This window comes from Heptranchias perlo, chromosome 7, assembly GCF_035084215.1.
Source record: "Heptranchias perlo isolate sHepPer1 chromosome 7, sHepPer1.hap1, whole genome shotgun sequence".
Classification (NCBI taxonomy): Eukaryota; Metazoa; Chordata; class Chondrichthyes; order Hexanchiformes; family Hexanchidae; genus Heptranchias; species Heptranchias perlo.
In genome coordinates, this window is record NC_090331.1 from 69,714,530 (window position 1) to 69,741,346 (window position 26,817).

At 46.1% G+C, this 26,817-nt stretch overlaps 1 protein-coding gene across 1 annotated transcript in view; it reads left to right on the forward strand.

Annotated features, from left to right (window-relative positions):
• The window catches only part of LOC137323344 (SPATS2-like protein), a 139,985-nt gene that overhangs the window by 42,019 nt on the left and 71,149 nt on the right, over positions 1 to 26,817 (forward strand). The window contains exons 2-6 of the mRNA XM_067986827.1: positions 13,750 to 13,834; positions 14,257 to 14,365; positions 16,288 to 16,337; positions 16,429 to 16,681; positions 20,357 to 20,524. Coding sequence (XP_067842928.1) covers positions 13,796 to 13,834; positions 14,257 to 14,365; positions 16,288 to 16,337; positions 16,429 to 16,681; positions 20,357 to 20,524 — 619 coding nt within the window. The 5' untranslated portion in view covers positions 13,750 to 13,795. The remainder of the gene's footprint in view (positions 1 to 13,749; positions 13,835 to 14,256; positions 14,366 to 16,287; positions 16,338 to 16,428; positions 16,682 to 20,356; positions 20,525 to 26,817) is intronic.

The window sequence follows — 26,817 nt, forward strand, 5'->3', positions numbered from 1 at the left end:
CCATCTAATTCAAATCCAGACAAAATTTGGAAAGCGTCCAGGATTGAGCAATGCAGCTGGTAGTTAGCAAATGTATTGAAGAGATTAGCAATTTAACTACAAACCCTCCGCTTGCCAGCTACAGAAAGCCTATGAGCATTTGAAATGCCTCTAACCCAACCGTCCCTTTCATACTTAATTACAGGATCGTTTGCATGGTTAAACGTCCAAATAAGCCCCTTGGTGCAAATGGCTGTTAAGAGCAACTGCTGAAGACTGTGCAGAGGCCAAGGCCCCTTTGGCTCATCGGGTGACAGGCAGCATTGGAATGCTGTCAAAAGCCCTTTTCAGGTCAGGTCAGGCTGTCCATGGCTCCATTGTGAATACAATCTGACCTGGACAAGCTGAGTCAGGTTAGATTGATGATGTTACAAAACCAAAGATTAAGGGACTGTTAAAAATGTCTGTTGTTTTTTGAATTATGATGAAACATTTTCAAAAATTGGTCAATTTTGATAATTACTAATTGATTTGAAAAATATTATTTATAGGTTATGATTCGGTGGATGAATTCTTTTGTCTTATCATTCTAATATTGTCTGCTTAGAATTAATTCATAGTTTTAAAGAAAGAAAGAATTTATATAGCGCCTTTTGTGACCTTCATGTCCCAAAGTGCTTTACAGACAATAAACTACTTTTGAAGTGTCGCCACTGCTGTAATATAGGAAACGGACTGCAAGGTCCCGCAAACAGCAATTAGATAAATGATTCAATCATCTGTTTTGGGTGTTGGTTAAAGGATAAACGTTGGCCAGGACACCAGGGAGAACTCCCTTGCTCTTCTTCGAAATAGTGCTATGGGATCTTTTATGTCCACCTGAGAGAGCAGACAGGGCCTTGGTTTAACATCTCATCTGCAGTGCTGACCTCTGGGCACTGTGGAACAACACAGAGGGCAACCCGCCTCACTAGCAACGCATGCAGCACTACTTCAACTGTAGCAGCCATCGAAGAGGAGGCTGGCCTGAGCCATCATTTGTCTGCTGACTCGTGATTGCACCTAGGTTCCCTTTCCCTTCAGTTCGCCCACCACTTCTTAATCCCTCCACTCCCTCAACCTTGACAATGGTTGCCAATGGGTTGAGATGCCTTTTAAGGCTCTCCATAAGCTTGCTGAATTCTTCTCCCCCTCCTTGTGGCACTCCCCTTTAATAGTCCTGATTCTTTTAAAATTGACTTACAATTCTCCTCTCCTGCCACTGGTGCCATTGTTGGCCCCATCTGAATTTGCACCTGGAGTTGTGAATAATTATAAGCTTAGACTGGGAAATTGAGTGTGATTAGCTCTTGAGAGTCAGGTAGATCTTAAAGCAGTTATCCACATTCATTTCAAATTAGAACTGACTTACAGCTGAAGATGAAAATCGACCCCAATATGTCTCATGTCATAGGGACTTCATTTACATCAACAAAATGTTAGTGTCGTGAAACGTTACTGCATTGCTTTTCACTGTTGAACTGGAGTACTAGTTTTTTTTATAGGGACAATACTCTTCTCAAAAACAAAGTTTGGCAAATCCTGTTTTGATTTATTTGTAAACACAGAACAGAACAAACATAGGAGGCATGATTAAGAAATTTGCGGATGACACAAAGGTAGGCCGTGTGATTGATAGTGAGGAGGAAATCTGTAGACTGCAGGAAGATTTCAATGGACTGGTCAGATGGGCAGAAAAGTGACAAATGGAGTTCAATCTGGAGAAGTGTGAGGTAATGCATTTGGGGAGAGCAAACAAGGCAAGGGAATACACAATAAATGGGAGGATACTGAGAGGTGTAGAGGAAGCGAGGGACCTTGGAGTGCATGTTCTCAGATCCCTGAAGGTAGCAGGACAGGTGGATAAGGTGGTTAAGAAGGCATATGTAATGCTTTCCTTTATTAGCCGAGGCATAGAATAGAAAAGCAGGGATGTTGTGCTGGAACTGTAAAAAACATAGTTCGGCCACAGCTTGAGTACTGTGCACAGTTCTGGTCACCACATTACAGGAAGGATGTAATTGCACTAGAGAGGGTACAGAGGAGATTTACGAGGATGTTGCCAGGACAGGAGAATTTTAGCTATGATGACAGATTGGATAGGCTGGGTTTGTTTTCCTTGGAACAGAGGAGGCTGAGGGGTGATTTGATTGAGGTGTACAAAATTATGAGGGGCCTAGATAGAGTGGATAGGAAGGACCTATTTCCCTTAGCGGAGGGGTCAATAACCAGGGGGCATAGATTTAAAGTGATTGGTGGAAGGATTAGAGTGGAGACGAGGAAAAATGTTTTTACTCATAGGGTGGTGGGGGTCTGGAACTCACTGCCTGAGAGGGTGGTAGAGGCAGAAACCTTCAACTAATTAAAAAAATACCTGGATGTGCACCTGAAGAGCCGTGACCTGCTGGGCTACAGACCAAATGCGGGAAAGTGGGATTAGGCTGGGTGGCTCGTTTCTCATGATGGGCCGAATGGTCTCTTTCTGTGCCGTAAATGTTCTATGATTCTATGATTCTATAACGACAGGTCAAAATACATTATGTCACATGTGTGCAAAGTCATCGTAACACAAATGACACACATCTTTCCCCAGAAAAAAGGTCTGCCGATGCTTTTCCATGAGAACAGTGCCTTTTTAATATTATTAAAGGGGTATGATCATTTTCTGTTTCTCTTTATTTTTGTCTGCTTTTCTCCTCTAAACTACTCTGCTGAGTTTTAATTATTTTTTTTTGCTCATTTTTCCCTCCAGTTTTGTCCCCTCTGTGGATATTTGGTGTTTTCAGTCACCTCTCCCAAGTGGGTCATTCTTCACAGCCAAAGCCAACCCTGTACTCCACTAACATATAGTCATGGACACTTTCAACAACAAGGAGTTATGTTCATACAGCACCGTGAGTGTGGCAAAATGCCCCAAAGTGCTTCATAGATGGAGGTCAGAATTGAGCAAGAGTAGGAGGGACTTCAGGGGTGTGGAGGAGAGGGGAAGGGAGGGGGAAGGGTTGGCTGGAGGCACAGTTAAAGTGATAGATTTTAAGGAGGCTTTTGAAGATGGGCACAGATGTAGCGAGTCAGAAGGGTTTAGGGAGGGTGTTCCAGAGTGCAGGGAGGGAGGAAGGAAAGATGGCTGAAGGCTATGTTACCAGTGGTAGAGTGGGAGGGCGGGTGAAATGTCCAGGAGGCCAGAGTTGGAAGAGCAGGTAGGGTTGTAGGTGTTGAGGAGGTTGTAGAGTTAGAGAAGGGCAAGGCCACAGAGGGATTGGTGAACAAAGAGGAGGATTGTGAGGGACGGACCAGCAGGAGTCACTGAATAGTTGTTGCCCCCTCCGCACTTGCCTAACCCAGGGGTACTGAGGCCAATGGTAGAAATCCCCACCACTAATCTGTCTGAAGCAAACCATTTAACAATCCTAGTGTGTGGCTCGGTGCATCACCTATTGAGCCATCAAAGGAGTATCTAAGGACATTTTCATTGAAATTTAAATTAAGGTCAGAGATGGGGAGCAGGGAATCTCTTGGGCTATAATGTGCTTCACTGTGACTGGCATGCCCTGTGTTAACAGTAAGGCCTCCTTGTGCTGTGCTCGGTGACAGTGAGTATATAGGTACTAGATTGCTGTCTCTGTGAAATCAGTTCCCAGCAGCCACATTATTGTTCTTTGTAGTTTAGAAATACATTAGTGGGCATAAGCGGATCGCAATAATTCTTGCTGCTTCTCATAATGAAAACTGCGTGCTGTGAGATAAGGAATCGCTTTTAGTGGGTCATGAACTTCATCAGGCTTTATTGATCTGCAGCAGCAGTTGCTGATCCCCAATCTTTAAAGTTTTTGAAAGCAGATCACATAAAATAGCAACCTTGATCCTGTGCACTCGGTGTCACTGAACACAACTGAAGTGGGTCTTGCTGCGATCATTTAAAATCAGGAATGGGCTGGCCACGGTGAGATTACACAGGCAACAGTACATTATAAGTGTGATACCTGGTTATCCCAGTTACACTGTATTGTGGGACTGGTTTCTACAACACACATGTGGATAAGATCAGTGGCGGTATGATTGTATGAGTGTGACCATCATGAAGGAATTAATGTGGGCAGCATCTCCATTACCAATACAACAACAGGCCATCTCACTCAGAAAGGTCGTATATAGCTGATGTGGGAAATGAAATGTCATATTGGTGCAGGAGGGGAGGTGCATTGTTGGGGGAGAGTAGAGGGAGCTTTATTCAACATTTAACAATACTATACCTGACCTGGGAGTGCTTGATGCTAACACTGGGTGTCTGAAGTAACAGAACATTCCATTTCTTAGTGCTAACATCTATCACTTTGATAAGAGCAATATTCATTTAAAAAGTCTTTTGGAATGCAATTAGTGTCCTCAAACCATCACATGCATTTGTTATATAGATAGGGCTGTTGGGGTGAGGCACAGCATCATTTTACTGCGTCACACATACATGCTTTTCTCTGAGCTTTGGAGAAAATGGGTTTGCTATTTTAAGTAGCCTGGTCAGCCATTTGTATATATTTAAATCTACTGGCCCAATTTTTTGTGGGATGGGAAGGGAGAGGAGTTGGATTAATGGTGACAGGTAGGTGGAGGAATTTATCACGACACACATTGCGTTCTGGGACAGTGTCAGTACCAGACATTATACTGAAGTCAACACAGTGCTGCTACTTTTGTGCAGAGCCACCTACATAGGCGGGTATTCTTGGTGGTGACAGAGCTGTCTGATAAGTGGAATTCAGCTGCACTATACTGCAATGTTCTCAGGAACTTCATGTTGTGATAGATATAAATTTGGTATGAAAATCCTAGTGTAATACAAGCATGAATGTTTACATTAGTTTGAAGTCCTGGCATGGGGAGGCATGTTTTCATGCCAGTTTTATTCTGATATTTGAATCTAGGCAGGGTTGACATTGGTATCAGCTCTTCCTTCCACTGTATGCATTGTGCTTGGTCAGTCATGTAGAGCTGTTACCATTCCATGTGAAATAAAGCTGCCTCAATGTGGAGTTCAGGTGCAAAGGGGACACCTCAAAGGAAAAATATCTTGCAGTTTTAGGTTATTCATGTACGTGTTACACAGTTATATAATCTCTTATCCTCATTCATAAAACAGATATAAATATCTGATAATTTTCTTAAAAATACTTTGTTTAACACCAGTGAAGATGTCACAACTTCCTTGGAGAAAAGTTAAACAGAGCATCCACAATCCTGTACAAGGAATGACGGCTAAACAAATTGATATTATACATCAGTACTCCGTGGAGAGATTGTAAAACGTGTTTTGAACATTCATACCTTCCCACTGCCCCCTCCTGTTATCTTTTTATTGTTGTGAAAGCAATGATAATTAATAAAGGCACCTGCATCTTGTAATAGAGAAATGGAACACTATGGAGAGAGTTGCCCTTTACTATGGGCGGTAAGGGATCACTATGCTCAGACGGTTTTGATGTGGGTGGAGGCTTGACACTTTACCTAGCTCCGAGATTTTCATTGGTTCAGGGTGCTGCTGCTCATAGCATTTGCAATGTAAACTTTTATTATTATGTGATTAAAACCTAGCCAGCAGCTTGTCTGTTAGTCTGAAATGCCAGCCACTGAAATACCTGGAGTACAAAGGCAAGAGCTCGGCTGAAAAGCGATCAGATACACAGTGCTTTGAGGAGCAGAGTGACTCAGAGCCGTGAGTAGTTGGAATTGATTCTTATTTGTTTGATAGTTCAATCAATCAGTTTATTACAATAGATTTTTGAAGCCATTGTTAGCACAGAGGGTAATATTAAGGAAAAGCATGTGGAACAAAAATGCTTTGCATTTCAAGCATAGAAAATGTACCTCAATAACAAGCTCATGTTACAGTAAATAGATAGGAGGTTCATTGTACACAGCAATGCGATGCAACTTATTACACAGTGATATGTATAGGTCGTAACAAGCTTCGTTAAGAATGATCTTAACAATGAAACCTATTTAACAGTCATCTTTAGGAGTATCTTGAAGTCATGTTTGTCGGCAGATGCTTCTTAATGTAGGTTGAGGTGTCATAGGAACATAGGAACAGGAGTAGGCCATTCAGCCCCTCGTGCCTGATTAATATATTAGTAGGACTATCAAGATGGACAGTCTATAAGTTTGAGAATGTGCAACAAAAATCTCTTTGTTACAGCAAAAGAAATATTTTATGCTAATTTCTAATGATAAATGTTATTGTCTAGAATTTGAAAACTACACACAACTGTAGCTTGCCCACTGCCCCCAACCCCACAACCCCCCCCCCCCCCACAACCCCCACCACCCCCCTCCCCCGACTTGTAGTATTCCTGAAATAAAGATCATATACCTTTATTATTTTTCTGGCTTTAGCCAGAAGGTTAGTGGAATTCAGTATGTCTTACTGTGGATTACTGGTAAAATGAAACAGAGCCCAACAATCTGCAGGCCATAATCCCGGTGTAACTGCCACTGGTGCCCTCCAGCGCTGACCTCGCCGGAATCTGTGTGTGGCCTCCATACACCCACGGCACTACAGGCACATCTGCAACATTCACCTACCCCATGCAGCCAAACATCAAGTGACTGCCACAAGCCAGGGAGAGGAGGGTACCCAGTCTCCCCCCCACCACCCATTCGAGCATCCTCATCCTCCGTGTGAGGCAGCCAATCCAAATTTTGTTTATGAAATAAGCACAAACCTTTGTTCCTTCACCTGGACTCCCCAGTAGGACCCACTTACACTAATCTGGCTGCCTCATCTTTCTCATTGTACTGACCTCTGGTAATATGCTGTGTTATCTCTGAGCCAGGGAAGTGGGAACTCCCAACGTAGGGAATCCCTGCCCCTGTCTCCACCACCTTGGCATCATTGGCCATGTAGTCAGTCTTTTTCCAGTGGGTTCTGCCGGACTCCCACTGGATTTACAGTGAGAGTCCAATGTAATCCTTGAGGAACTTTGGGGCCACAGTCTACTCCACTTAATTCAAAGTTGCTTAATTCAAGTTATCTGATAAGTCAATTTTGTTAGCATTAAATTCTTACTTTGCGGTGTTGCTTATTTGTTGCTTAATTCAATTTATTGGCTAATTCCACATTTTTTCAGCACAAAAAAGACTTTCCATTGAAGTCAATGGATGTGGTGTAGATCGGGCGAGTGTAGAACGGGCAGGGTGTAGAACGGGCGTGGTGTAGAACGGGCGTGGTGTAGAACGGGCGTGGTGTAGAACGGGCGTGGTGTAGAACGGGCGTGGTGTAGAACGGGCGTGGTGTAGAACGGGCAGGTGTAGAACGGGTAGGGTGTAGAACGGGTAGGGTGTAGAACGGGCAGGGTATAGAACGGGCGTGGTGTAGAACGGGCAGGTGTAGAACGGGCGTGGTGTAGAACGGGTGTGGTGTAGAACGGGTGTGGTGTAGAACGGGCAGGGTGTAGAACGGGCAGGGTGTAGAACGGGCAGGGTGTAGAACGGGCGGGTGTAGAACGGGCGGGTGTAGAACGGGCAGGTGTAGAACGGGCAGGTGTAGAACGGGCGTGGTGTAGAACGGGTGTGGTGTAGAACGGGTGTGGTGTAGAACGGGCGGGTGTAGAACGGGCAGGTGTAGAACGGGTGTGGTGTAGAACGGGTGTGGTGTAGAACGGGTGTGGTGTAGAACGGGTGTGGTGTAGAATGGGTGTGGTGTAGAACGGGTGTGGTGTAGAACGGGCAGGTGTAGAACGGGCGTGGTGTAGAACGGGTGTGGTGTAGAACGGGTGTGGTGTAGAATGGGTGTGGTGTAGAACGGGCAGGTGTAGAACGGGCAGGTGTAGAACGGGCGTGGTGTAGAACGGGCGTGGTGTAGAACGGGCGTGGTGTAGAACGGGCGTGGTGTAGAACGGGCGTGGTGTAGAACGGGTGTGGTGTAGAACGGGTGTGGTGTAGAACGGGTGTGGTGTAGAACGGGCAGGTGTAGAACGGGCAGGTGTAGAACGGGCAGGTGTAGAACGGGCGTGGTGTAGAACGGGTAGGGTGTAGAACGGGTAGGGTGTAGAACGGGTAGGGTGTAGAACGGGTGTGGTGTAGAACGGGTAGGGTGTAGAACGGGTGGGTGTAGAACGGGTAGGGTGTAGAACGGGTGTGGTGTAGAACGGGTAGGGTGTAGAACGGGTAGGGTGTAGAACGGGTGTGGTGTAGAACGGGTAGGGTGTAGAACGGGTGGGTGTAGAACGGGTAGGGTGTAGAACGGGTGTGGTGTAGAACGGGTAGGGTGTAGAACGGGTGGGTGTAGAACGGGTAGGGTGTAGAACGGGCGGTGTGTAGAACGGGTGTTGTGTAGAACGGGTGTGGTGTAGAACGGGTGTGGTGTAGAACGGGTGTGGTGTAGAACGGGTGTGGTGTAGAACGGGTGTGGTGTAGAACGGGTGTGGTGTAGAACGGGCAGGTGTAGAACGGGCGTGGTGTAGAACGGGCGTGGTGTAGAACGGGCAGGTGTAGAACGGGCAGGTGTAGAACGGGTGTGGTGTAGAACGGGCGTGGTGTAGAACGGGCGTGGTGTAGAACGGGCGTGGTGTAGAACGGGTGTGGTGTAGAACGGGCAGGTGTAGAACGGGCAGGTGTAGAACGGGCGTGGTGTAGAACGGGTGTGGTGTAGAACGGGCGTGGTGTAGAACGGGTGTGGTGTAGAACGGGCGGGTGTAGAACGGGCGTGGTGTAGAACGGGCGTGGTGTAGAACGGGCGTGGTGTAGAACGGGTGTGGTGTAGAACGGGTGTGGTGTAGAACGGGTGGGTGTAGAACGGGTAGGGTGTAGAACGGGTGTTGTGTAGAACGGGTGTGGTGTAGAACGGGCGGGTGTAGAACGGGCGGGTGTAGAACGGGTGGGTGTAGAACGGGTAGGGTGTAGAACGGGTGTGGTGTAGAACGGGTGTGGTGTAGAACGGGTGTGGTGTAGAACGGGCGGGTGTAGAACGGGCGGGTGTAGAACGGGCAGGTGTAGAACGGGCGTGGTGTAGAACGGGCGTGGTGTAGAACGGGCAGGTGTAGAACGGGCGTGGTGTAGAACGGGCGTGGTGTAGAACGGGTGTGGTGTAGAACGGGTGTGGTGTAGAACGGGTAGGGTGTAGAACGGGTGGGTGTAGAACGGGTAGGGTGTAGAACGGGCGGGTGTAGAACGGGTGTTGTGTAGAACGGGTGTGGTGTAGAACGGGTGTGGTGTAGAACGGGCGGGTGTAGAACGGGCGGGTGTAGAACGGGTGTGGTGTAGAACGGGTGTGGTGTAGAACGGGCAGGTGTAGAACGGGCAGGTGTAGAACGGGCAGGTGTAGAACGGGCGTGGTGTAGAACGGGTGTGGTGTAGAACGGGTAGGGTGTAGAACGGGTGGGTGTAGAACGGGCGTGGTGTAGAACGGGTGTGGTGTAGAACGGGTGTGGTGTAGAACGGGTGTGGTGTAGAACGGGTGTGGTGTAGAACGGGTGTGGTGTAGAACGGGTGTGGTGTAGAACGGGTAGGGTGTAGAACGGGTGGGTGTAGAACGGGTAGGGTGTAGAACGGGCGGGTGTAGAACGGGTGTGGTGTAGAACGGGTGTGGTGTAGAACGGGTGTGGTGTAGAACGGGCGGGTGTAGAACGGGCGGGTGTAGAACGGGCAGGTGTAGAACGGGTGTGGTGTAGAACGGGTGTGGTGTAGAACGGGTGTGGTGTAGAACGGGTGTGGTGTAGAACGGGTGTGGTGTAGAACGGGTGGGTGTAGAACGGGTGGGTGTAGAACGGGCGGGTGTAGAACGGGCGGGTGTAGAACGGGCGGGTGTAGAACGGGTGTGGTGTAGAACGGGTGTGGTGTAGAACGGGTGTGGTGTAGAACGGGCGGGTGTAGAACGGGCAGGGTGTAGAACGGGTGTGGTGTAGAACGGGTGTGGTGTAGAACGGGCGGGTGTAGAACGGGCGGGTGTAGAACGGGTAGGGTGTAGAACGGGTGTGGTGTAGAACGGGCAGGTGTAGAACGGGTAGGGTGTAGAACGGGCGGGTGTAGAACGGGTGTGGTGTAGAACGGGCAGGTGTAGAACGGGCAGGTGTAGAACGGGTGTGGTGTAGAACGGGCAGGTGTAGAACGGGTGTGGTGTAGAACGGGCAGGTGTAGAACGGGTGTGGTGTAGAACGGGCGGGTGTAGAACGGGCGGGTGTAGAACGGGTAGGGTGTAGAACGGGTGTGGTGTAGAACGGGTGTGGTGTAGAACGGGCAGGTGTAGAACGGGCGGGTGTAGAACGGGCAGGTGTAGAACGGGCAGGTGTAGAACGGGTGTGGTGTAGAACGGGTGTGGTGTAGAACGGGCAGGTGTAGAACGGGCAGGTGTAGAACGGGTGTGGTGTAGAACGGGCGGGTGTAGAACGGGTGGGTGTAGAACGGGCGGGTGTAGAACGGGCGGGTGTAGAACGGGCAGGGTATAGAACGGGCGGGTGTAGAACGGGCAGGGTGTAGAACGGGTGGGTGTAGAACGGGTGGGTGTAGAACGGGCAGGGTATAGAACGGGCAGGGTATAGAACGGGCAGGGTATAGAACGGGCAGGGTATAGAACGGGCGGGTGTAGAACGGGTGGGTGTAGAACGGGTGGGTGTAGAACGGGTGGGTGTAGAACGGGCGGGTGTAGAACGGGCGGGTGTAGAACGGGCAGGTGTAGAACGGGCAGGTGTAGAACGGGCAGGGTGTAGAACGGGTGGGTGTAGAACGGGTGGGTGTAGAACGGGCAGGGTGTAGAACGGGCAGGTGTAGAACGGGCAGGTGTAGAACGGGCGGGTGTAGAACGGGTGGGTGTAGAACGGGTGTGGTGTAGAACGGGTGTGGTGTAGAACGGGTGTGGTGTAGAACGGGCAGGGTGTAGAACGGGCAGGGTGTAGAACGGGTGGGTGTAGAACGGGTGTGGTGTAGAACGGGTGTGGTGTAGAACGGGTGTGGTGTAGAACGGGCAGGGTGTAGAACGGGCAGGGTGTAGAACGGGCAGGGTGTAGAACGGGTGTGGTGTAGAACGGGTGTGGTGTAGAACGGGTGTGGTGTAGAACGGGTGTGGTGTAGAACGGGCAGGGTGTAGAACGGGCAGGGTGTAGAACGGGTGGGTGTAGAACGGGTGGGTGTAGAACGGGTGTGGTGTAGAACGGGTGTGGTGTAGAACGGGCAGGGTGTAGAACGGGCAGGGTGTAGAACGGGCAGGGTGTAGAACGGGCGTGGTGTAGAACGGGCGTGGTGTAGAACGGGTGTGGTGTAGAACGGGTGTGGTGTAGAACGGGTGTGGTGTAGAACGGGTGTGGTGTAGAACGGGTGTGGTGTAGAACGGGTGTGGTGTAGAACGGGTGTGGTGTAGAACGGGTGTTGTGTAGAACGGGTGTTGTGTAGAACGGGCGGGTGTAGAACGGGTGTTGTGTAGAACGGGTGGGTGTAGAACGGGTGTTGTGTAGAACGGGCGGGTGTAGAACGGGTGTTGTGTAGAACGGGTGTTGTGTAGAACGGGCGGGTGTAGAACGGGTGTGGTGTAGAACGGGTGTGGTGTAGAACGGGTGTGGTGTAGAACGGGTGTGGTGTAGAACGGGCGGGTGTAGAACGGGCGGGTGTAGAACGGGCGGGTGTAGAACGGGTGTTGTGTAGAACGGGTGTTGTGTAGAACGGGTGTTGTGTAGAACGGGCGGGTGTAGAACGGGCGGGTGTAGAACGGGCGGGTGTAGAACGGGCGGGTGTAGAACGGGTGTTGTGTAGAACGGGTGTTGTGTAGAACGGGTGTTGTGTAGAACGGGTGTTGTGTAGAACGGGTGTGTGTAGAACGGGTGTGGTGTAGAACGGGTGTGGTGTAGAACGGGCGGGTGTAGAACGGGCGGGTGTAGAACGGGCGGGTGTAGAACGGGCGGGTGTAGAACGGGCGGGTGTAGAACGGGCGGGTGTAGAACGGGCGGGTGTAGAACGGGTGGCAAATCTGCAACCGTTAATTTACTATCTGCGCCTAAACTGAGAATTACCCCCATGATCGGCCCCATCGTCCCTGCTGAGCTGACAGTGGGGAATTTAATGGTACTGATGGGTGAAGTTACCATAAACTGCATGTGGCCCAAACTGTGGCCTGGTCTTGAGAGGATGCGTGTCACTCACTTTCCTAATGTCAGAAGGGCCCAACGCATTACTGTGAATCATAGGCAATTTTTCTTTGAATTTATAAACCGTATGGCAATGGGGCCATTTCATGGCTATGTTCAATTTTGATAAATGGTTAATCAAATGGTAATTATAGGAGTAGATCTTTTTTTTGATATCACAAAAAAAGAGATGTGGTTGATAATACTTACAAGATCCCTTACAAGAAACTTAAAGAGCTCTCATTGAGCCTGAGGAGAAGCCAACTTGAAAATTCGCAAAAGAACAGAATACGGAGAATAATCGTAAACAGACTTTTTTTGTACTGGCATCAATTGCTGGTGGAGTCGACTGGGATCAGCGTTGCCTCTACATAAATGGCCTTGATGGTGAGATATTGAGTTCAATATTTAGGATTGTTGATAATTAAAACAAAATATGGATAAACAAACTGTGCTGCTGAATTGGTATTTAAAAGGATTGGGTGGAAGTTCCCACTTGAGCCTCTGACAGGCTTATGGCCTTTAATGTTCATAAATGTGCAGCTGATAATTAAGGGAGACATTATTGAATTTGTATTCTGTAGTTCTTTATTAAAATAATAATTCCAGCCGACTGGCACAGCTGAACTCTCAATAAAAATGTCTCAGACTTGACTATGGTGTGACTGTCATACTGCATTATGACAAAATATCGAATTAGTTGGTAGATTCTGTTGAAACAGGCATTAAAACAATTGTTATAGAAATGAAAGGGTTGAGACCGTGAGATATAATTTCAGTCAGGCATAGAGCCAGATTGTTGGGGAGAGGGGTGAGTCTGGAGATGGAAGAAATATTTGGGAGATGGATAGATGCTAATAGAACAATATAAGTTACTATATCCATGAGTATGATTTGAGAGTGGAGATTCAGAGGTCTATGGGGAGGACAGCACTGCTCTATTAGTGCCCTGACTGTGATTTTCTGCTTTGTACTGTATTGCCTTAAAACCCAAAGGAACGTTCGGCTTGATAGTCCTGTCATCTCACATTGACTGAATGTGACCCAATTTGATGCAGAAACAAAGATTTAGCCACTAACCTACTATTCCATTTTTGGTGGCCTATACTGCAATCCTGGTGGCCAGATGAACGTATGCCTGGTGTTTGGTATGTAGAGAAAGACTATTACTGTGGGTTATGTGAAATGAAGGTGAACAGAGAATAACACAGCAGTGTTCTGGTTTGGATTTCTGCCTGAAACACTGGGTAGAAAGGACTTGGGGGGAGAGGTCTATGAAACACTATTGATTGAATAGTCGAATATACCAGGTCATTGATGCCGCTGGTTTCTAAAGAATTTGCCTGACGTTCCTTAGCACATGAAGTATCTGTATTTTAACAGTATGTGAATAATCTTTATTATGGATAGACTGGAGCACTGATAACATCAACTATAAATGAATTTATCAGACATTAAATTAATAGAGTGAAGTAGTAACTGTACAAACATTGTCGTTAATAATGTTTTGTTCGTAGCTGTGTTAATTTTAAACTGACTTTAATGATAGTTTTCAATGTTACAGGATCGGTTAGTTAAGACACAAGCTTAGAGTATTGACCTTTTTGCTTCGTATTTCCTGCAGGTTCGATTGGGATTGTGTTTGATATCAGGCCAGCTCAAAAGCAGCAATGTCTGAAACCAATATTCAGGAGAAGTTCAAGGAAAAGGTAAGGACTCAGCACAAATGCTCGGCATTATATTTATAGGGTCAGAAAGAAGAAAACGACGTGAAAGATTTATATTGTATATAATATGCAAGTTAGGAATTCTGTATTTCAAATCCACTTACCTGGGTCCCCGACTGTGGTCTCCTGCTGTCGAATTCCCGCCCACCGGCCTGGTAGTGGATCCGGCCTGGTTCGGGTGGGACTCCGGGAACATTTATGTAAATGAGGCCCGGCCGTTAAGATCGGCCATGCCTCCACGTCCCTGGACTATCCTGGTGTGCTGCCCACTTCAGAGCTCACGTGCACCATACCTGCAAGGAGATGAATGGAAGTGGGAAATAAAGGGCATGTGTGACCATGTAAAACATCGTCAAAAAAGAGGATTGTTATCTATTTATTAATGAATCTGTCCCCTATTCCAGATCACTGCTGTTCGAACTGTGGTTCCAAACAGAAGTAACAATGAAATTGTCCTGGTGCTGCAACACTTTGATAACAATGTCAACAAGGCAGTGCAGGCCTTCATGGATGGTAAAGAAATTGCTTTGAAATTGTAAATTGTAAATGAGTTCGACAACACCCTCAAATGTTCAACCCTGTGTTTCACCATAAAAATTCTTCATAAGATACAACGTATGCTGATCACATCCATTGTTTTAACCGTATTAGTCTGGTAACAAGATGTTACAGGTGGTTTCTTTGGTGCCTGATGTCAAAGGGGGTGAACTCCCCTTTTGATGGCAAAATGTGGAATGCCTCATTTCCTCTGTGATTAATGACCCACTAACGAAATGGGTTTTTCAAAAATCAGGAGTTCTCACAATTTTGTTAACAGGTCATTAATTATGGAGAAAAAGCAGTCTTCCTCTCATTTTTTTAAAAGTGGAATTTCAGGAGCACATAGGCCCCATTATTAGGTAAGTAATGGAAATTAAAAGGGAAAAGAATTTATGTATCTTCAATGTCATAGAATTAGTGATAGCAAGATCCCAACATTCCATAAGCGTGGGGTTGGTTTTCGTATGGACACCAATGATATCCAGCTTTAGTTCTCCACTACCAACCTTGACTTCGTAACTGTCACCATGTTGTCAGGATGCCTGTCCAACGGCCCAGTGTGGATGAGTCAGGAATTACTTGCAGATCGACATTGGCAAGCTTGACGTCATCCTGTTTGGCCCTCGCCAGAAACTCTGTACTTTGCTCCCATCCCCCCTTCCCAACGTCCACTCAAGTTCAACCCGACAGTATGCAATCTTGGCGTCCTGCTTGACCTTGAGCCTAGCTTCAAACCCAAAGTAAACTGCAACTAACTGCACCAAAACATCACCTAGTCCACCCCTACCTCATACCGCTGCCACTGAAATGCTTATCCAGGCCATTGCTACTCCTAGATTCAGCTTTTCTAATACCCTCCTTACTGGCATCCCAAACTCCACCTTCCATAAGCTCAAACTCTTCCAGAACTCTGGTGTCTGCATCCTATGTCACACAAAATGCCACTCCGATCCTTACCAATCTCCATTAGCGCACCACCCCTCCACCCATCAATTTTAAGATTCTCATCCTTATCCTCAAATCCCTCCTTGGTTTCGCGTCTCCCTGCGTCTGTTACATCCTCCAACCCTACGTCCTTGCCCGGACCCTCTGCTCGCCTGGTCTACTGCACATTCTCCCCAACCGTGCCCCCGCTCTACACTCAGTGGCAGGGCTTTCAGCCATCTTGCCCCCCACATTTTGAAATTCCCTCCCTATTCCTCTTTATCTCACCAAATCTCTTCCCACTTTAAAAGGCCTCCTTTAAACCTATCTCTGATCGCTCTTTTGGCCACCTCCGCTAACCTTCCCAACATGCACCTGCTAGTCTCTGACACCAAACTGTGAAATGCCTTAGGACCTTTCACCATGTTAATAGCACTGTATCAATGCAAGTTGTTGTTCTGTTAATATGGTTATACAGTAATTGTTAAATCACAGAAGAATTGTGCAGAGAATTATTCTAAGAGAATCCTGTTATAAAAAGGTGTGGCTGCACAAGCTCATTATTTTGTTTTACACTAGAGGGAGCCTAGTCTGGGAGGTAATGCTGTAATTCAATTGTTAAGCTCCTTGTTGAAAAGCAGAGAATTTCCTCGGAGCTTCTCCCATTCCACTGCCGTAACTTTGCCAGAAATGCAGTTGACACATGTAAGCGGGATTTCCGCCACACTGCCGGCGTAGTTACAACGGCAGGACAGGAGCACTCCCGAGGAAATTCCCGGCCAATAAATTAGAACGAATACCGCTGAATAAACAAAGGGATAGGAATCCTGTAAAAGGAATGCTTTTTCTTTAATTTTATTCAAACCCAGTCCCGCACACACACCAGTCATTTTAGTTCATTGCTAAAAGAAGCTGCCTCTGGATAATGTTGAAGTTCCCTTATTGATTTTCTGTTTTCTGTTCTTGGTCAGGTAGTGCAGTGGAGGTTTTGAAAGAATGGAACGTGCCAGGTAAAAAGAAGGTAAGCTTGAGAAGACTTATTTTCAGATATGCATTACGAAATTGTATTATTTGGTTGGCAATACGAATAATCTAACAATTATTTCACCCAGCACAATAAGAAAAGGAAAAGAAAACCAAAACAGCCAAATGGTCAAAAGGAAGAGAAGGATCGGCCTGACAGACTGGAGGAGAATGCGGATCTTCCCCTATCCAAAGGTGGACTGAACGGGTACCATGCCAACGGCTCTGCAAATGATGATTCTTCAGTAGACTCTCTCAGTGAGAGGATGGAGTCCGTTTCCAACAATGAAAAAGCAGCAGTAGACCTGGAGTTACACCAGCTGCAAGCAACAGAAAAACCAGGTCAGCTCCCGACGTTGTTTTAGCAGTTAAATAAAAATAGAAAATGTTGGAGATACACGGCACGCCGGTTAGCATCTGAGAGAAGGAGAGGTTAACATTGCAGGTATGAGCCTTCAGTGCTAATTCTGATCAAAGGTTCCAGCAGAAATGTTGACCTATTTCTTCTCCAGTCAATGGAAAAGAAATTCGAGCAAAGTGTAAGAGGGTCTGCCAATTTGCTATCACCCATTTTGTGATACCCCCCGAGACCGATTTCACCCCCAATCACTCTGGACTGCTTGTGTTCTGTAACTTCTCACTGAACACTTGGGCACAGATCTGATTGTCCCTTACCTTTGGTGATAAATCTCTGTCCAGTGTTTCCCCCACAGCAACATGCCAGAAACTCTGAACGCACCATTTCCATGTTGTAGCCTGCCAGAGCTCTGGCAAGCTGTACCGCCATATTGGCCTCTGTTGCATTTGTACAAGAATGGATTTCTGTAAATAAGAATTAAAACACTGCTTTTCCCTTAAATATTCATCTATAATACACATTCCACATCTCCAAAGTTGCCAAACGTTTGGGTGCGTGATGTTCACAGATACTAAAACAAAATACTCAGCAAATGCTATAGGAAAGATAGAGCAGGAGGTAAGAGAGGAGGGAGAGTTGCGTTCTTGATTAGGGAGAACATCACGGCAGTAGTGAGAGGGGATATATCCGAGGGTTCGCCCACTGAGTCCATATGGGTAGAACTGAAAAATAAGAAGGGAGAGATCACTTTGATAGGATTGTACTACAGACCCCCAAATAGTCAACGGGAAATTGAGGAGCAAATATGTAAGGAGATTACAGACAGCTGCAAGAAAAATAGGGTGGTAATAGTAGGGGACTTTAACTTTCCCAACATTGACTGGGACAGCCATAGCATTAGGGGCTTGGATGGAGAGAAATTTGTTGAGTGTATTCAGGAGGAATTTCTCATTCAGTATGTGGATGGCCCGACTAGAGAGGGGGCAAAACTTGACCTCCTCTTGGGAAATAAGGAAGGGCAGGTGACAGAAGTGTTAGTGAGGGATCACTTTGGGACCAGTGATCATAATTCCATTAGTTTTAAGATAGCTATGGAGAAGGATAGGTCTGGCCCAAAAGTTAAAATTCTAAATTGGGGAAAGGCCAATTTTGATGGTATTGGACAGGAACTTTCAGAAGTTGATTGGGAGAGTCTGTTGGCAGGCAAAGGGACGTCTGGTAAGTGGGAGGCTTTCAAAAGTGTGTTAACCAGGGTTCAGTGTAAGCACATTCCTTATAAAGTGAAGGGCAAGGCTGGTAGAAGTAGGGAACCTTGGATGACTCGGGAGATTGAGGCACTAGTCAAAAATAAGAAGGAGGCATATGACATGCATAGACAGCTGGGATCAAGTGGATCCCTTGAAGAGTATAGAGATTGCCGGAGTAGAGTTAAGAGAGAAATCAGGAGGGCAAAAAGGGGATATGAGATTGCTTTGGCAGATCAGGCAAAGGTGAATCCAAAGAGCTTCTACAAATACATAAAGGGCAAAAGGGTAACTAGGGAGAGAGTAGGGCCTCTTAAGGATCAACAAGGTCATCTATGTGCGGAACCACAAGAGATGGGTGAGATCCTGAATGAATATTTCACATCGGTATTTACGGTTGAGAAAGGCATGGATGTTAGGGAACTTGGGGAAATAAATAGTGATGTCTTGAGGAGTGTACATATTACAGAGAGGGAGGTGCTGGAAGTCTTAACGCGCATCAAGGTAGATAAATCTCCGGGACCTGATGAAATGTATCCCAGGACGTTATGGGAGGTTAGGGAGGAAATTGCGGGTCCCCTAGCAGAGATATTTGAATCATCCACCGCTACAGGTGAGGTGCCTGAAGATTGGAGGGTAGCAAATGTTGTGCCTTTGTTTAAGAAGGGCGGCAGGGAAAAGCCTGGGAACTACAGACCAGTGAGCCTGACATCTGTAGTGGGTAAGTTGTTAGAGGGTATTCTGAGGGACAGAATCTACAGGCATTTGGAGAGGCAGGGACTAATTAGGAACAGTCAGCATGGTTTTGTGAGAGGAAAATCATGTCTCACGAATTTGATTGAGTTTTTTGAAGGGGTAACCAAGAAGATAGATGAGGGCTGTGCAGTAGACGTGGTCTACATGGACTTCAGCAAAGCATTTGACAAGGTACCGCATGGTAGGTTGTTACATAAGGTTAAATCTCATGGGATCCAAGGTGAGGTAGCCAATTGGATACAAAATTGGCTTGACGACAGAAGACAGAGGGTGGTTGTCGAGGGTTGTTTTTCAAACTGGATGCCTGTGTCCAGCGGTGTGCCTCAGGGATCGGTGCTGGGTCCGCTGTTATTTGTTATTTATATTAATGATTTGGATGAGAATTTAGGAGGCATGGTTAGTAAGTTTGCAGATGACACCAAGATTGGTGGCATTGTGGACAGTGAAGAAGGTTATCTAGGATTGCAACGGGATCTTGATAAATTGGGCCAGTGGGCCGATGAATGGCAGATGGAGTTTAATTTAGATAAATGTGAGGTGATGCATTTTGGTAGATCGAATCGGGCCAGGACCTACTCCGTTAATGGTAGGGCGTTGGGGAGAGTTATAGAACAAAGAGATCTAGGAGTACAGGTTCATAGCTCCTTGAAAGTGGAGTCACAGGTGGATAGGGTGGTGAAGAAGGCATTCAGCATGCTTGGTTTCATTGGTCAGAACATTGAATGCAGGAGTTGGGATGTCTTGTTGAAGTTGTACAGGGCATTGGTGAGGCCACACTTGGAGTACTGTGTACAGTTCTGGTCACCCTATTATAGAAAGGATATTATTAAACTAGAAAGAGTGCAGAAAAGATTTACTAGGATGCTACCGGGACTTGATGGTTTGACTTACAGGGAGAGGTTAGACAGACTGGGACTTTATTCCCTGGAGAGTAGGAGGTTAAGGGGTGATCTTATAGAAGTCTATAAAATAATGAGGGGCATAGATAAGGTCGATAGTCAAAATCTTTTCCCAAAGGTAGGGGAGTCTATAACGAGGGGGCACAGATTTAAGGTGAGAGGGGAGAGATACAAAAGGATCCAGAGGGGCAATTTTTTCACTCAAAGGGTGGTGAGTGTCTGGAACGAGCTGCCAGAGGCAGTAGTAGAGGCGGGTACAATTTTGTCTTTTAAAAAGCATTTGGACAGTTACATGGGGAAGATGGGTATCGAGGGATATGGGCCAAGTGCAGGCAATTGGGACTAGCTTAGTGGTATAAACTGGGCGACATGGACATGTTGGGCCGAAGGGCCTGTTTCCATGTTGTAACTTCTATGATTCTATGATTCTAAATCTTTATTGAATTGGCAATGCATGAATTCAACTGGTACAACCACAACATCAAGTGGCAATAACTGACAATTTTTAAAAAAAAATTCAGGAAAAAATGGTAAAAGAAATTAAGCCTTTCTTCCACACTCTAGTCCTTGGAGTGCACATGGCCAGTTAATTTAACAGTTTTCAACCAACAAAAGTACATGTATATGAGTATTATATATGGATATTAGATTTTTCTGATATTAAATAGCTTGTAGCATATCAAATCTGCTGGGGCATATGATAATCTACCTCAGTATAGGAAACCAACATTGAAATTGTTAACTTTCAACCTTTTTCCAGTTGGTCTCACTCCTGAAGAGGAGAAACTGCCTGTTCGTGATACTCAAAAATGTCAGACCATCAGACCAACAACAAACAAGTCAAAACCAAAAGCGTTGCCTGGTTCCCATTCCACAGCTCCGCAGTCTCTAACAACATCAGGAGACCCGGTATCAAACAAGAAGAGAGGTAAAAGGGTAAATTCTTGTCAAGTCATAAAGACTTTGTACAGCTCCAACATGACAGTTGCCCCCTCCTCCCTTTTAACACTAAGAGAAACTTTTATTTTGTAACTGTTTAAAATATGCTAGAGCTAAAATGCTGTAGTCAGTTTGTGGCAGTTTTTGGCGTCAATGCTATAATTTCTTTGAGTTTACTTGGATGGTAAGTGCTGACACGGACTGGTTGGACTGAACAGCCTAATTCTGTGTTGTACCTTCTATCTAACTGAAAGCCATATGTTGCCTTGTGTCCTTGTGAGATAAAGACGTGTATAATGGGATACATTTCAAAAGTTTCCTGTCTTTCTAGTATCACAGTACTAGCAATTCTTCCTGTGTCAATTAAGGAGTACCATTCTTTCAACATAGTAGCTGTACTAGTCTATCTCATTCTTTGCTGTTGTTGATTGTTTCAACAATAAACCCAACACATGGATCTCAGAGACTGTTAACTTTTTGCCAATTTCAATCATGTTGCCACGTGCAAGGATTCAAGGTAAACCAGGTTTTTTCCCCCAAACACAGGGAAGGCAAATCGGGTCATCAGGCCACCCGAGGTTGCTGCTGCTGCACCCGGCTAGAGGGCCCCATTGATTAATATCTGAACACATATTTTATAACTATCCTCTTGGCCAGGGATGTCACACAGCCAAGAAAGGGTAAAGGAAAAAGAATTTAAGAAAGGAGAAAGCTGTTAACAGCAGGTTCAGTTAGATGATTAATGTGTCACGAGGTTGCATCAATCTCTCTTTTTCTTGCTGCAACTCCTTTCTGACAGTCGTTAGGACGACGCCTTCCCCAACAAATAATATCTCAGCAGCTGTTGGAGATGAAAGGTTCTGGAATTTTAAAATTTGACAATGTGATTAGTAGAAGCATGTCCAGTACATCCCACTCAGTCCCCATGCATGTTTATAAACTATAAACATGATTAATCTGCTGCCTTCATGCATTGTTGTAAATTCTGGACACAGTTACTTTGCAGTTAATCAATTAATTATCTTCAGATTCCAGGCAGAATGAAGGCACTGCACTCCCCAGACAATATAATTGTGATTTATTACCGGGTTTTTTTTTTGCTCTTTTCAGTAATGGTATTTGGGAAAGTTGACAGGCTTTTAAAATGTCTGCAATCACAGAGCTTCAAAAAAACATAGGCTGCAAATTGTGCCTGCTGGTTCCCTCCAGCACTGACCCCACTTGAGTTTGCAGCGTCAGTGGCAGGGCACCTGATCTGCATGAGGTAGATGGGCACAGACATTACTGCAGGTACCTGTCTACCCCATTAAACTAGACAATCCGGTGCCTGCCCTCCACTTGGGGGGATGGGGGGAGGGTTGCATAAGGCCCCACTCAGATCCCAGCCATGTCCCCTTAGCCCCTGTATAAAAGGATTGATCAATAATTTTTTTTAAATGTGCCCAGGGCACCTGCCTCCCTGGGCACATTTATAGCAATTTGGAGGCCGGTGTGGCTCACCTCATGGGGTGTATCGGCTTCCAGTATGACACTGGTTCCTGAACCTGGGGCCACTCTCGGCTCTGTGCCTGTTGACACTTGCCCTGTAAGGGCTGGGTGGAGGCCGGGAAATCCTGGAAAGAACTGGGACCTGGCACGATAGTTAGTGTCCCCCAGGATTGACAGTTACCCATATACCCTGATAGTGGAAGTTGCTTGGGCTGCTCACTATGCACCCCTGTGCACTCTGAATGATGGACAACACCATGCCATCAGACCATAACTTCTTTTGGATGGGATGTTAAACCATGTCCCGTCTGCCCTCTCAGGTGGGAGTAAAAGATCCCATGGCACTATTTTGAAGAAGAGCAGGAGAGTTCTCCCCAGTGTCCTGGCCAATGTTCTTTCCCTCAACCATCACTATAAAAACAGATTATCCAGTCATTATCACATTGCAGTTTGTGGGACCTTGCTGTGCACAAATTGGCTGCCACATTTCCTACATTACAACAATGACTACACTTCAAAAGTACTTAATTGGATATAAAGTACTTTGAGATGTCCTGAGGTCATGAAAGGCACTATATAAATGCAGGTCTTTCTTTCTTTCATACTGTTCAGGCCAAAACTAGTGAATGAATTTATTTATAAGAATTATAATTACACAGAAGCAAATGGGATATAGTAGACTAGTCAATAATACAATGCTTGACTTATACACTACTGTCTTGTAAATAATACTATTGTTGTATGACTCCTTACATTTGTCCACCCCTGTCCATCACCGGCATCTCCGCATCATTCCAAAATCTTGAGAGTCCTTTTCTTTGAACACACAATGTGGGCATCCTTCTGCCCATAGGATCCCATGTGATCACCACCACAATGTGCAAACAAATGGTTGAAGCATTGAATGTTGTGTTTGGGCTATTGAGCTCTTAAAACGTTTAACAATGATTGATAGTCGCTGGCTCTGGGACCAAGATGAAGTGAGTTGAAGTGTTCAAGCACACCCTGGTATGGCACTGGCCCATGTTTTCTAGCACATCTCAAATAGCATTGGCCCAGGCCTTGAAGCACACCTGATATGTCACTGAGGTCCAGGTGTTCTAGTACACCTGATATGTCACTGAGGTCCAGGTGTTCTAGTACACCTGATATGTCACTGAGGTCCAGGTGTTCTAGTACACCTGATATGTCACTGAGGTCCAGGTGTTCTAGTACACCTGATATGTCACTGAGGTCCAGGTGTTCTAGTACACCTGATATGTCACTGAGGTCCAGGTGTTCTAGTACACCTGATATGTCACTGAGGTCCAGGTGTTCTAGTACACCTGATATGTCACTGAGGTCCAGGTATTCTAGTATACCTGATATGGAACAGGTCCAGATATTCTAGTACACCTGATATGGCACTGGTCCAAGTGACCTTAGTTTGAATTCTTCATATTGTTGAGTACCAATTGTGGATCTTTACCCCATTAAGTCTGTATTGTGTATCTTGGTGACATGAATCTGCCATTTGACTCAGCAACAACAACAGCAACCTGCATTTATGTAGCAGCTTTAAAGTAGAAATTGTCTCTTTACAGGAGGGAGGGGTAGAAATTAATGAATAAACAGATAGTGCCTGTTCCTTTAGCTATCATATTAAAACCAAGTGATCTGTGTTTGCCTGTTTTTCAGCTGACAATGAAGCAGTGGGGGAATCACTTCCTCCTCCTGTTTCAATTGTTAAAGACATGTTGGAAATATTAACTGATGAGACATCCACTTAAAAAAATGAAGAATAATCTTAATGTTCCCAGAAAGATCTGGGGTTCTTTTGAGAGCTAAAAACCCCCCACTATACATTGTGAAGGCAGCAAGTGAAGCCCCAGCAGCTGGTTACCTCTGGAGGATCCGTTTATCCTTCGCTCTTTGTTTAATTCACTATGCACTTCTCTTTCACTTGCATTTTGAAAATTATATATATTTATTTCCATCTCACTTGTTCTACCTCATGGTTGCCCATTGGTAGCTGCCCACACTGAATTAGAATTCTCTGCACTAATATTTATTGAAAAGTATTAAAATCAAAGTATCAAGTATTTTTTTTTAAACAGTGTGTTGTTCTGATCTGGAATGCACTGCCTGATAGGGTGGTGGAAGCAGATTCAATAATAAGTTTCAAAAGGGAATTGGATAAATACTGGAAGGGGAAAATTTTGCAGGGCTATGGGGAAAGAGCAGGGGAGTGGGACTAATTGGATAGCTCTTTCAAAAGGTCGGCACAGGCACGATGGGCCGAATGGCCTCCTTCTGTGCTGTAAGATTCTATGAAGTTCTCACTGCAGATACTTTAGGACAGCACAGCCAGCTCTTTGCAAACAATTAAAACTGATATATATAAAGTTGACACGTGGCCAGTTGACCCTCTTGGCAGTATTTCGAATTTAGTTCACACCTCCCGAGGGCTCAGCTGTGCAGACCAGGAAGGTACCAGATTCAAACTGTGCTGAGTTCCCTATTTTGAGCCGGGGCAGCAGTAGAAATGTTAGAATTTGCCTAACTAGCCCTGGGTTGGGGAGTGGGAAATTGACAAAGGTTCTCACTCTTGATTGCTATGCACCAACTCCTGCCGTGAGTCCATGTGCTTGGGCGCCAGGTGAAAACGGGATCAGGTTCAGTCACGATGCTTTCCCAGGTCCATTAGCCTGCTGACTCTCAGAGTGCATTTAGATTACATATTTAGTGCCAGATTTAAAGCAGTTTTGGTTTTGCACTCGACACTAAGCTTGTGGGGCTAAAAAATTCATCAGTGCCCAGTTTAGGGCACGAAGGTGGCAATGTGCTCACAAACTGGGAGGCCCAAGGCTGGCCCAAAGTTGGGCCTCAAGCCTCATTAATATTAATTGGGTGAGCTGCCGGTACCTGTCGCACCTCCACAGGCAGCTCACTCATTTGAAGAAATGCATTTCTGAAGGTAAGTCTTGGGAAGAGGGGTGTGAAACGGGGGGTAAGGCCGATCTGTGGAGTTGGGGGAACACTTCTGGCTCCTGCTCCGCTCTGTGATATCGAATTTCGGCAAGGGGGCCTAAGACAGACCTTAGACCTCTCATTTACATATGAAAGGGGCCTAATGCCTTTTTTAACTGATCATCCAGGTTGCCTGAAAAATCACCCGACCCAATGTCGGGTCGCACGTCTTTCAGGCTTCCTTTGGGTGCGGGACATTGGTCCCCAAAATGTTCCCTTTTGACCCATTTTACACTTGTAAATCAGGCGTAATGATGTCCAATTTCTACCCTGTGGAGTGTAAATCGTGTATCAAGACTTTGAAGTGAAGCTGATTGAATCTACCTCCCCCAGCAATCCTCACTCCTTGGGCTCCATTTTCAAATGAAAGTCCGGGTGCGTTGGGGGCGGGGTGGGGGCATCGAAAATTGGTAAAATCCGGAGCGGGTAAGGAACCCGGCTCCAACCCGCCAACTTCCGCGTCTCGCACACAATTAAAGCCGGCGGGACAATATTTAAAGAAGCAAATGTACCTCAAGGTACTTTATTTGTTACATAGTAGGTAGTTGCAATGATTTTCAACTTACCCGGGCAGCTTTCTCACGGCTTCCAATTCACGCCTGGTGAAACCCCTCTGTTCCAATGTCCGATGTCTCCCCACCAATGTCTCTTCTGTAATGACTCTTCTCCGATGTCTCCCCCCGATGTCTCTTCTCCGATGTCTCAGCCCCCTCCGACGATGTCCGATATCCCTCCCTCCGATCTTTGTCTTCCCCTCCGATCTCTTTCCCACCCCTCCAATCTTTGTGCCCCACCCCCACTCTCTGTTTCAGCACCCGACGATGTCTCTCTCTCTCTCTCTTTCTCAAGATTAATGAGCATCAATTACCTCACGATCACGTGGGGAAAGGTAAGTTTTTTTTATTCAGGTTTGCCATGTGCCCATTGACCCCCCTCCCGTCCCCCACTGCCATCCGGCCACCCTTTTAAAATTGAGCCCCTTGTCTCTGGTGTCAGGTTGGCCCCTGACTCTGGATTTAGGCTGCATTTACACTGTAACTGCAGTGTCTGTGAGAAGCTTTGCACTGATGCTGCTGCTGTTGAAGTACAAATGCACCATCGCTGTAAAGCTGCTTGTGAATAATGACCACTTAGGTATAGTATTGGAGGGAGTCTGGTTCCTCTGGAATTATACTCTGGAGCAAAGTCAATGATTTCAGGAGAGAGGAGAAAAAGAGGTGAGAAAAAAAAACAAATTGAAAGTTCTCTTCACATCGAACGCAGTTGTACTGCAGCCAGTGCAAAGAGTTGGTTGGCTCTCTCCTTCCTCAAGGTGGTCTCGGGCAGCTTGCTGGGATTCGATTTGCATGACTTTGCAGTGGAGTGAGACCACATTATTGATGTCAGTGTGAAGCGGAGAAACTCCATATCACACAAGAGGTGCCATATAACTGTTCTATAGCGACAAATGGGGTCATAAATATAAGATAGTCACTAATAAATCCAATAAGGAATTCAGGAGAAACTTCATTACCCAGAGAATGGTTAGAATATGGAACTCGCTAGGAGTAGTTGAGGCAAATAGCATAGATGCATTTAAGGAGAAGCTAGATAAGTACATGAGGGAGAAAGGAATAGAAGATTATGGTGATAGGGTTAGATGAAGAGGGGTGGGAGGAAGCTTGTGTGGAGCATAAACACCGGTATAGACCAGTTGGGCCGAATGGACAGTTTCTGTGCTGTAAATTCTATGTAAATCTATGTCAATGGTTGAGTGGTGCAGAAAAGGGAAGTCGAGTAAAGCTC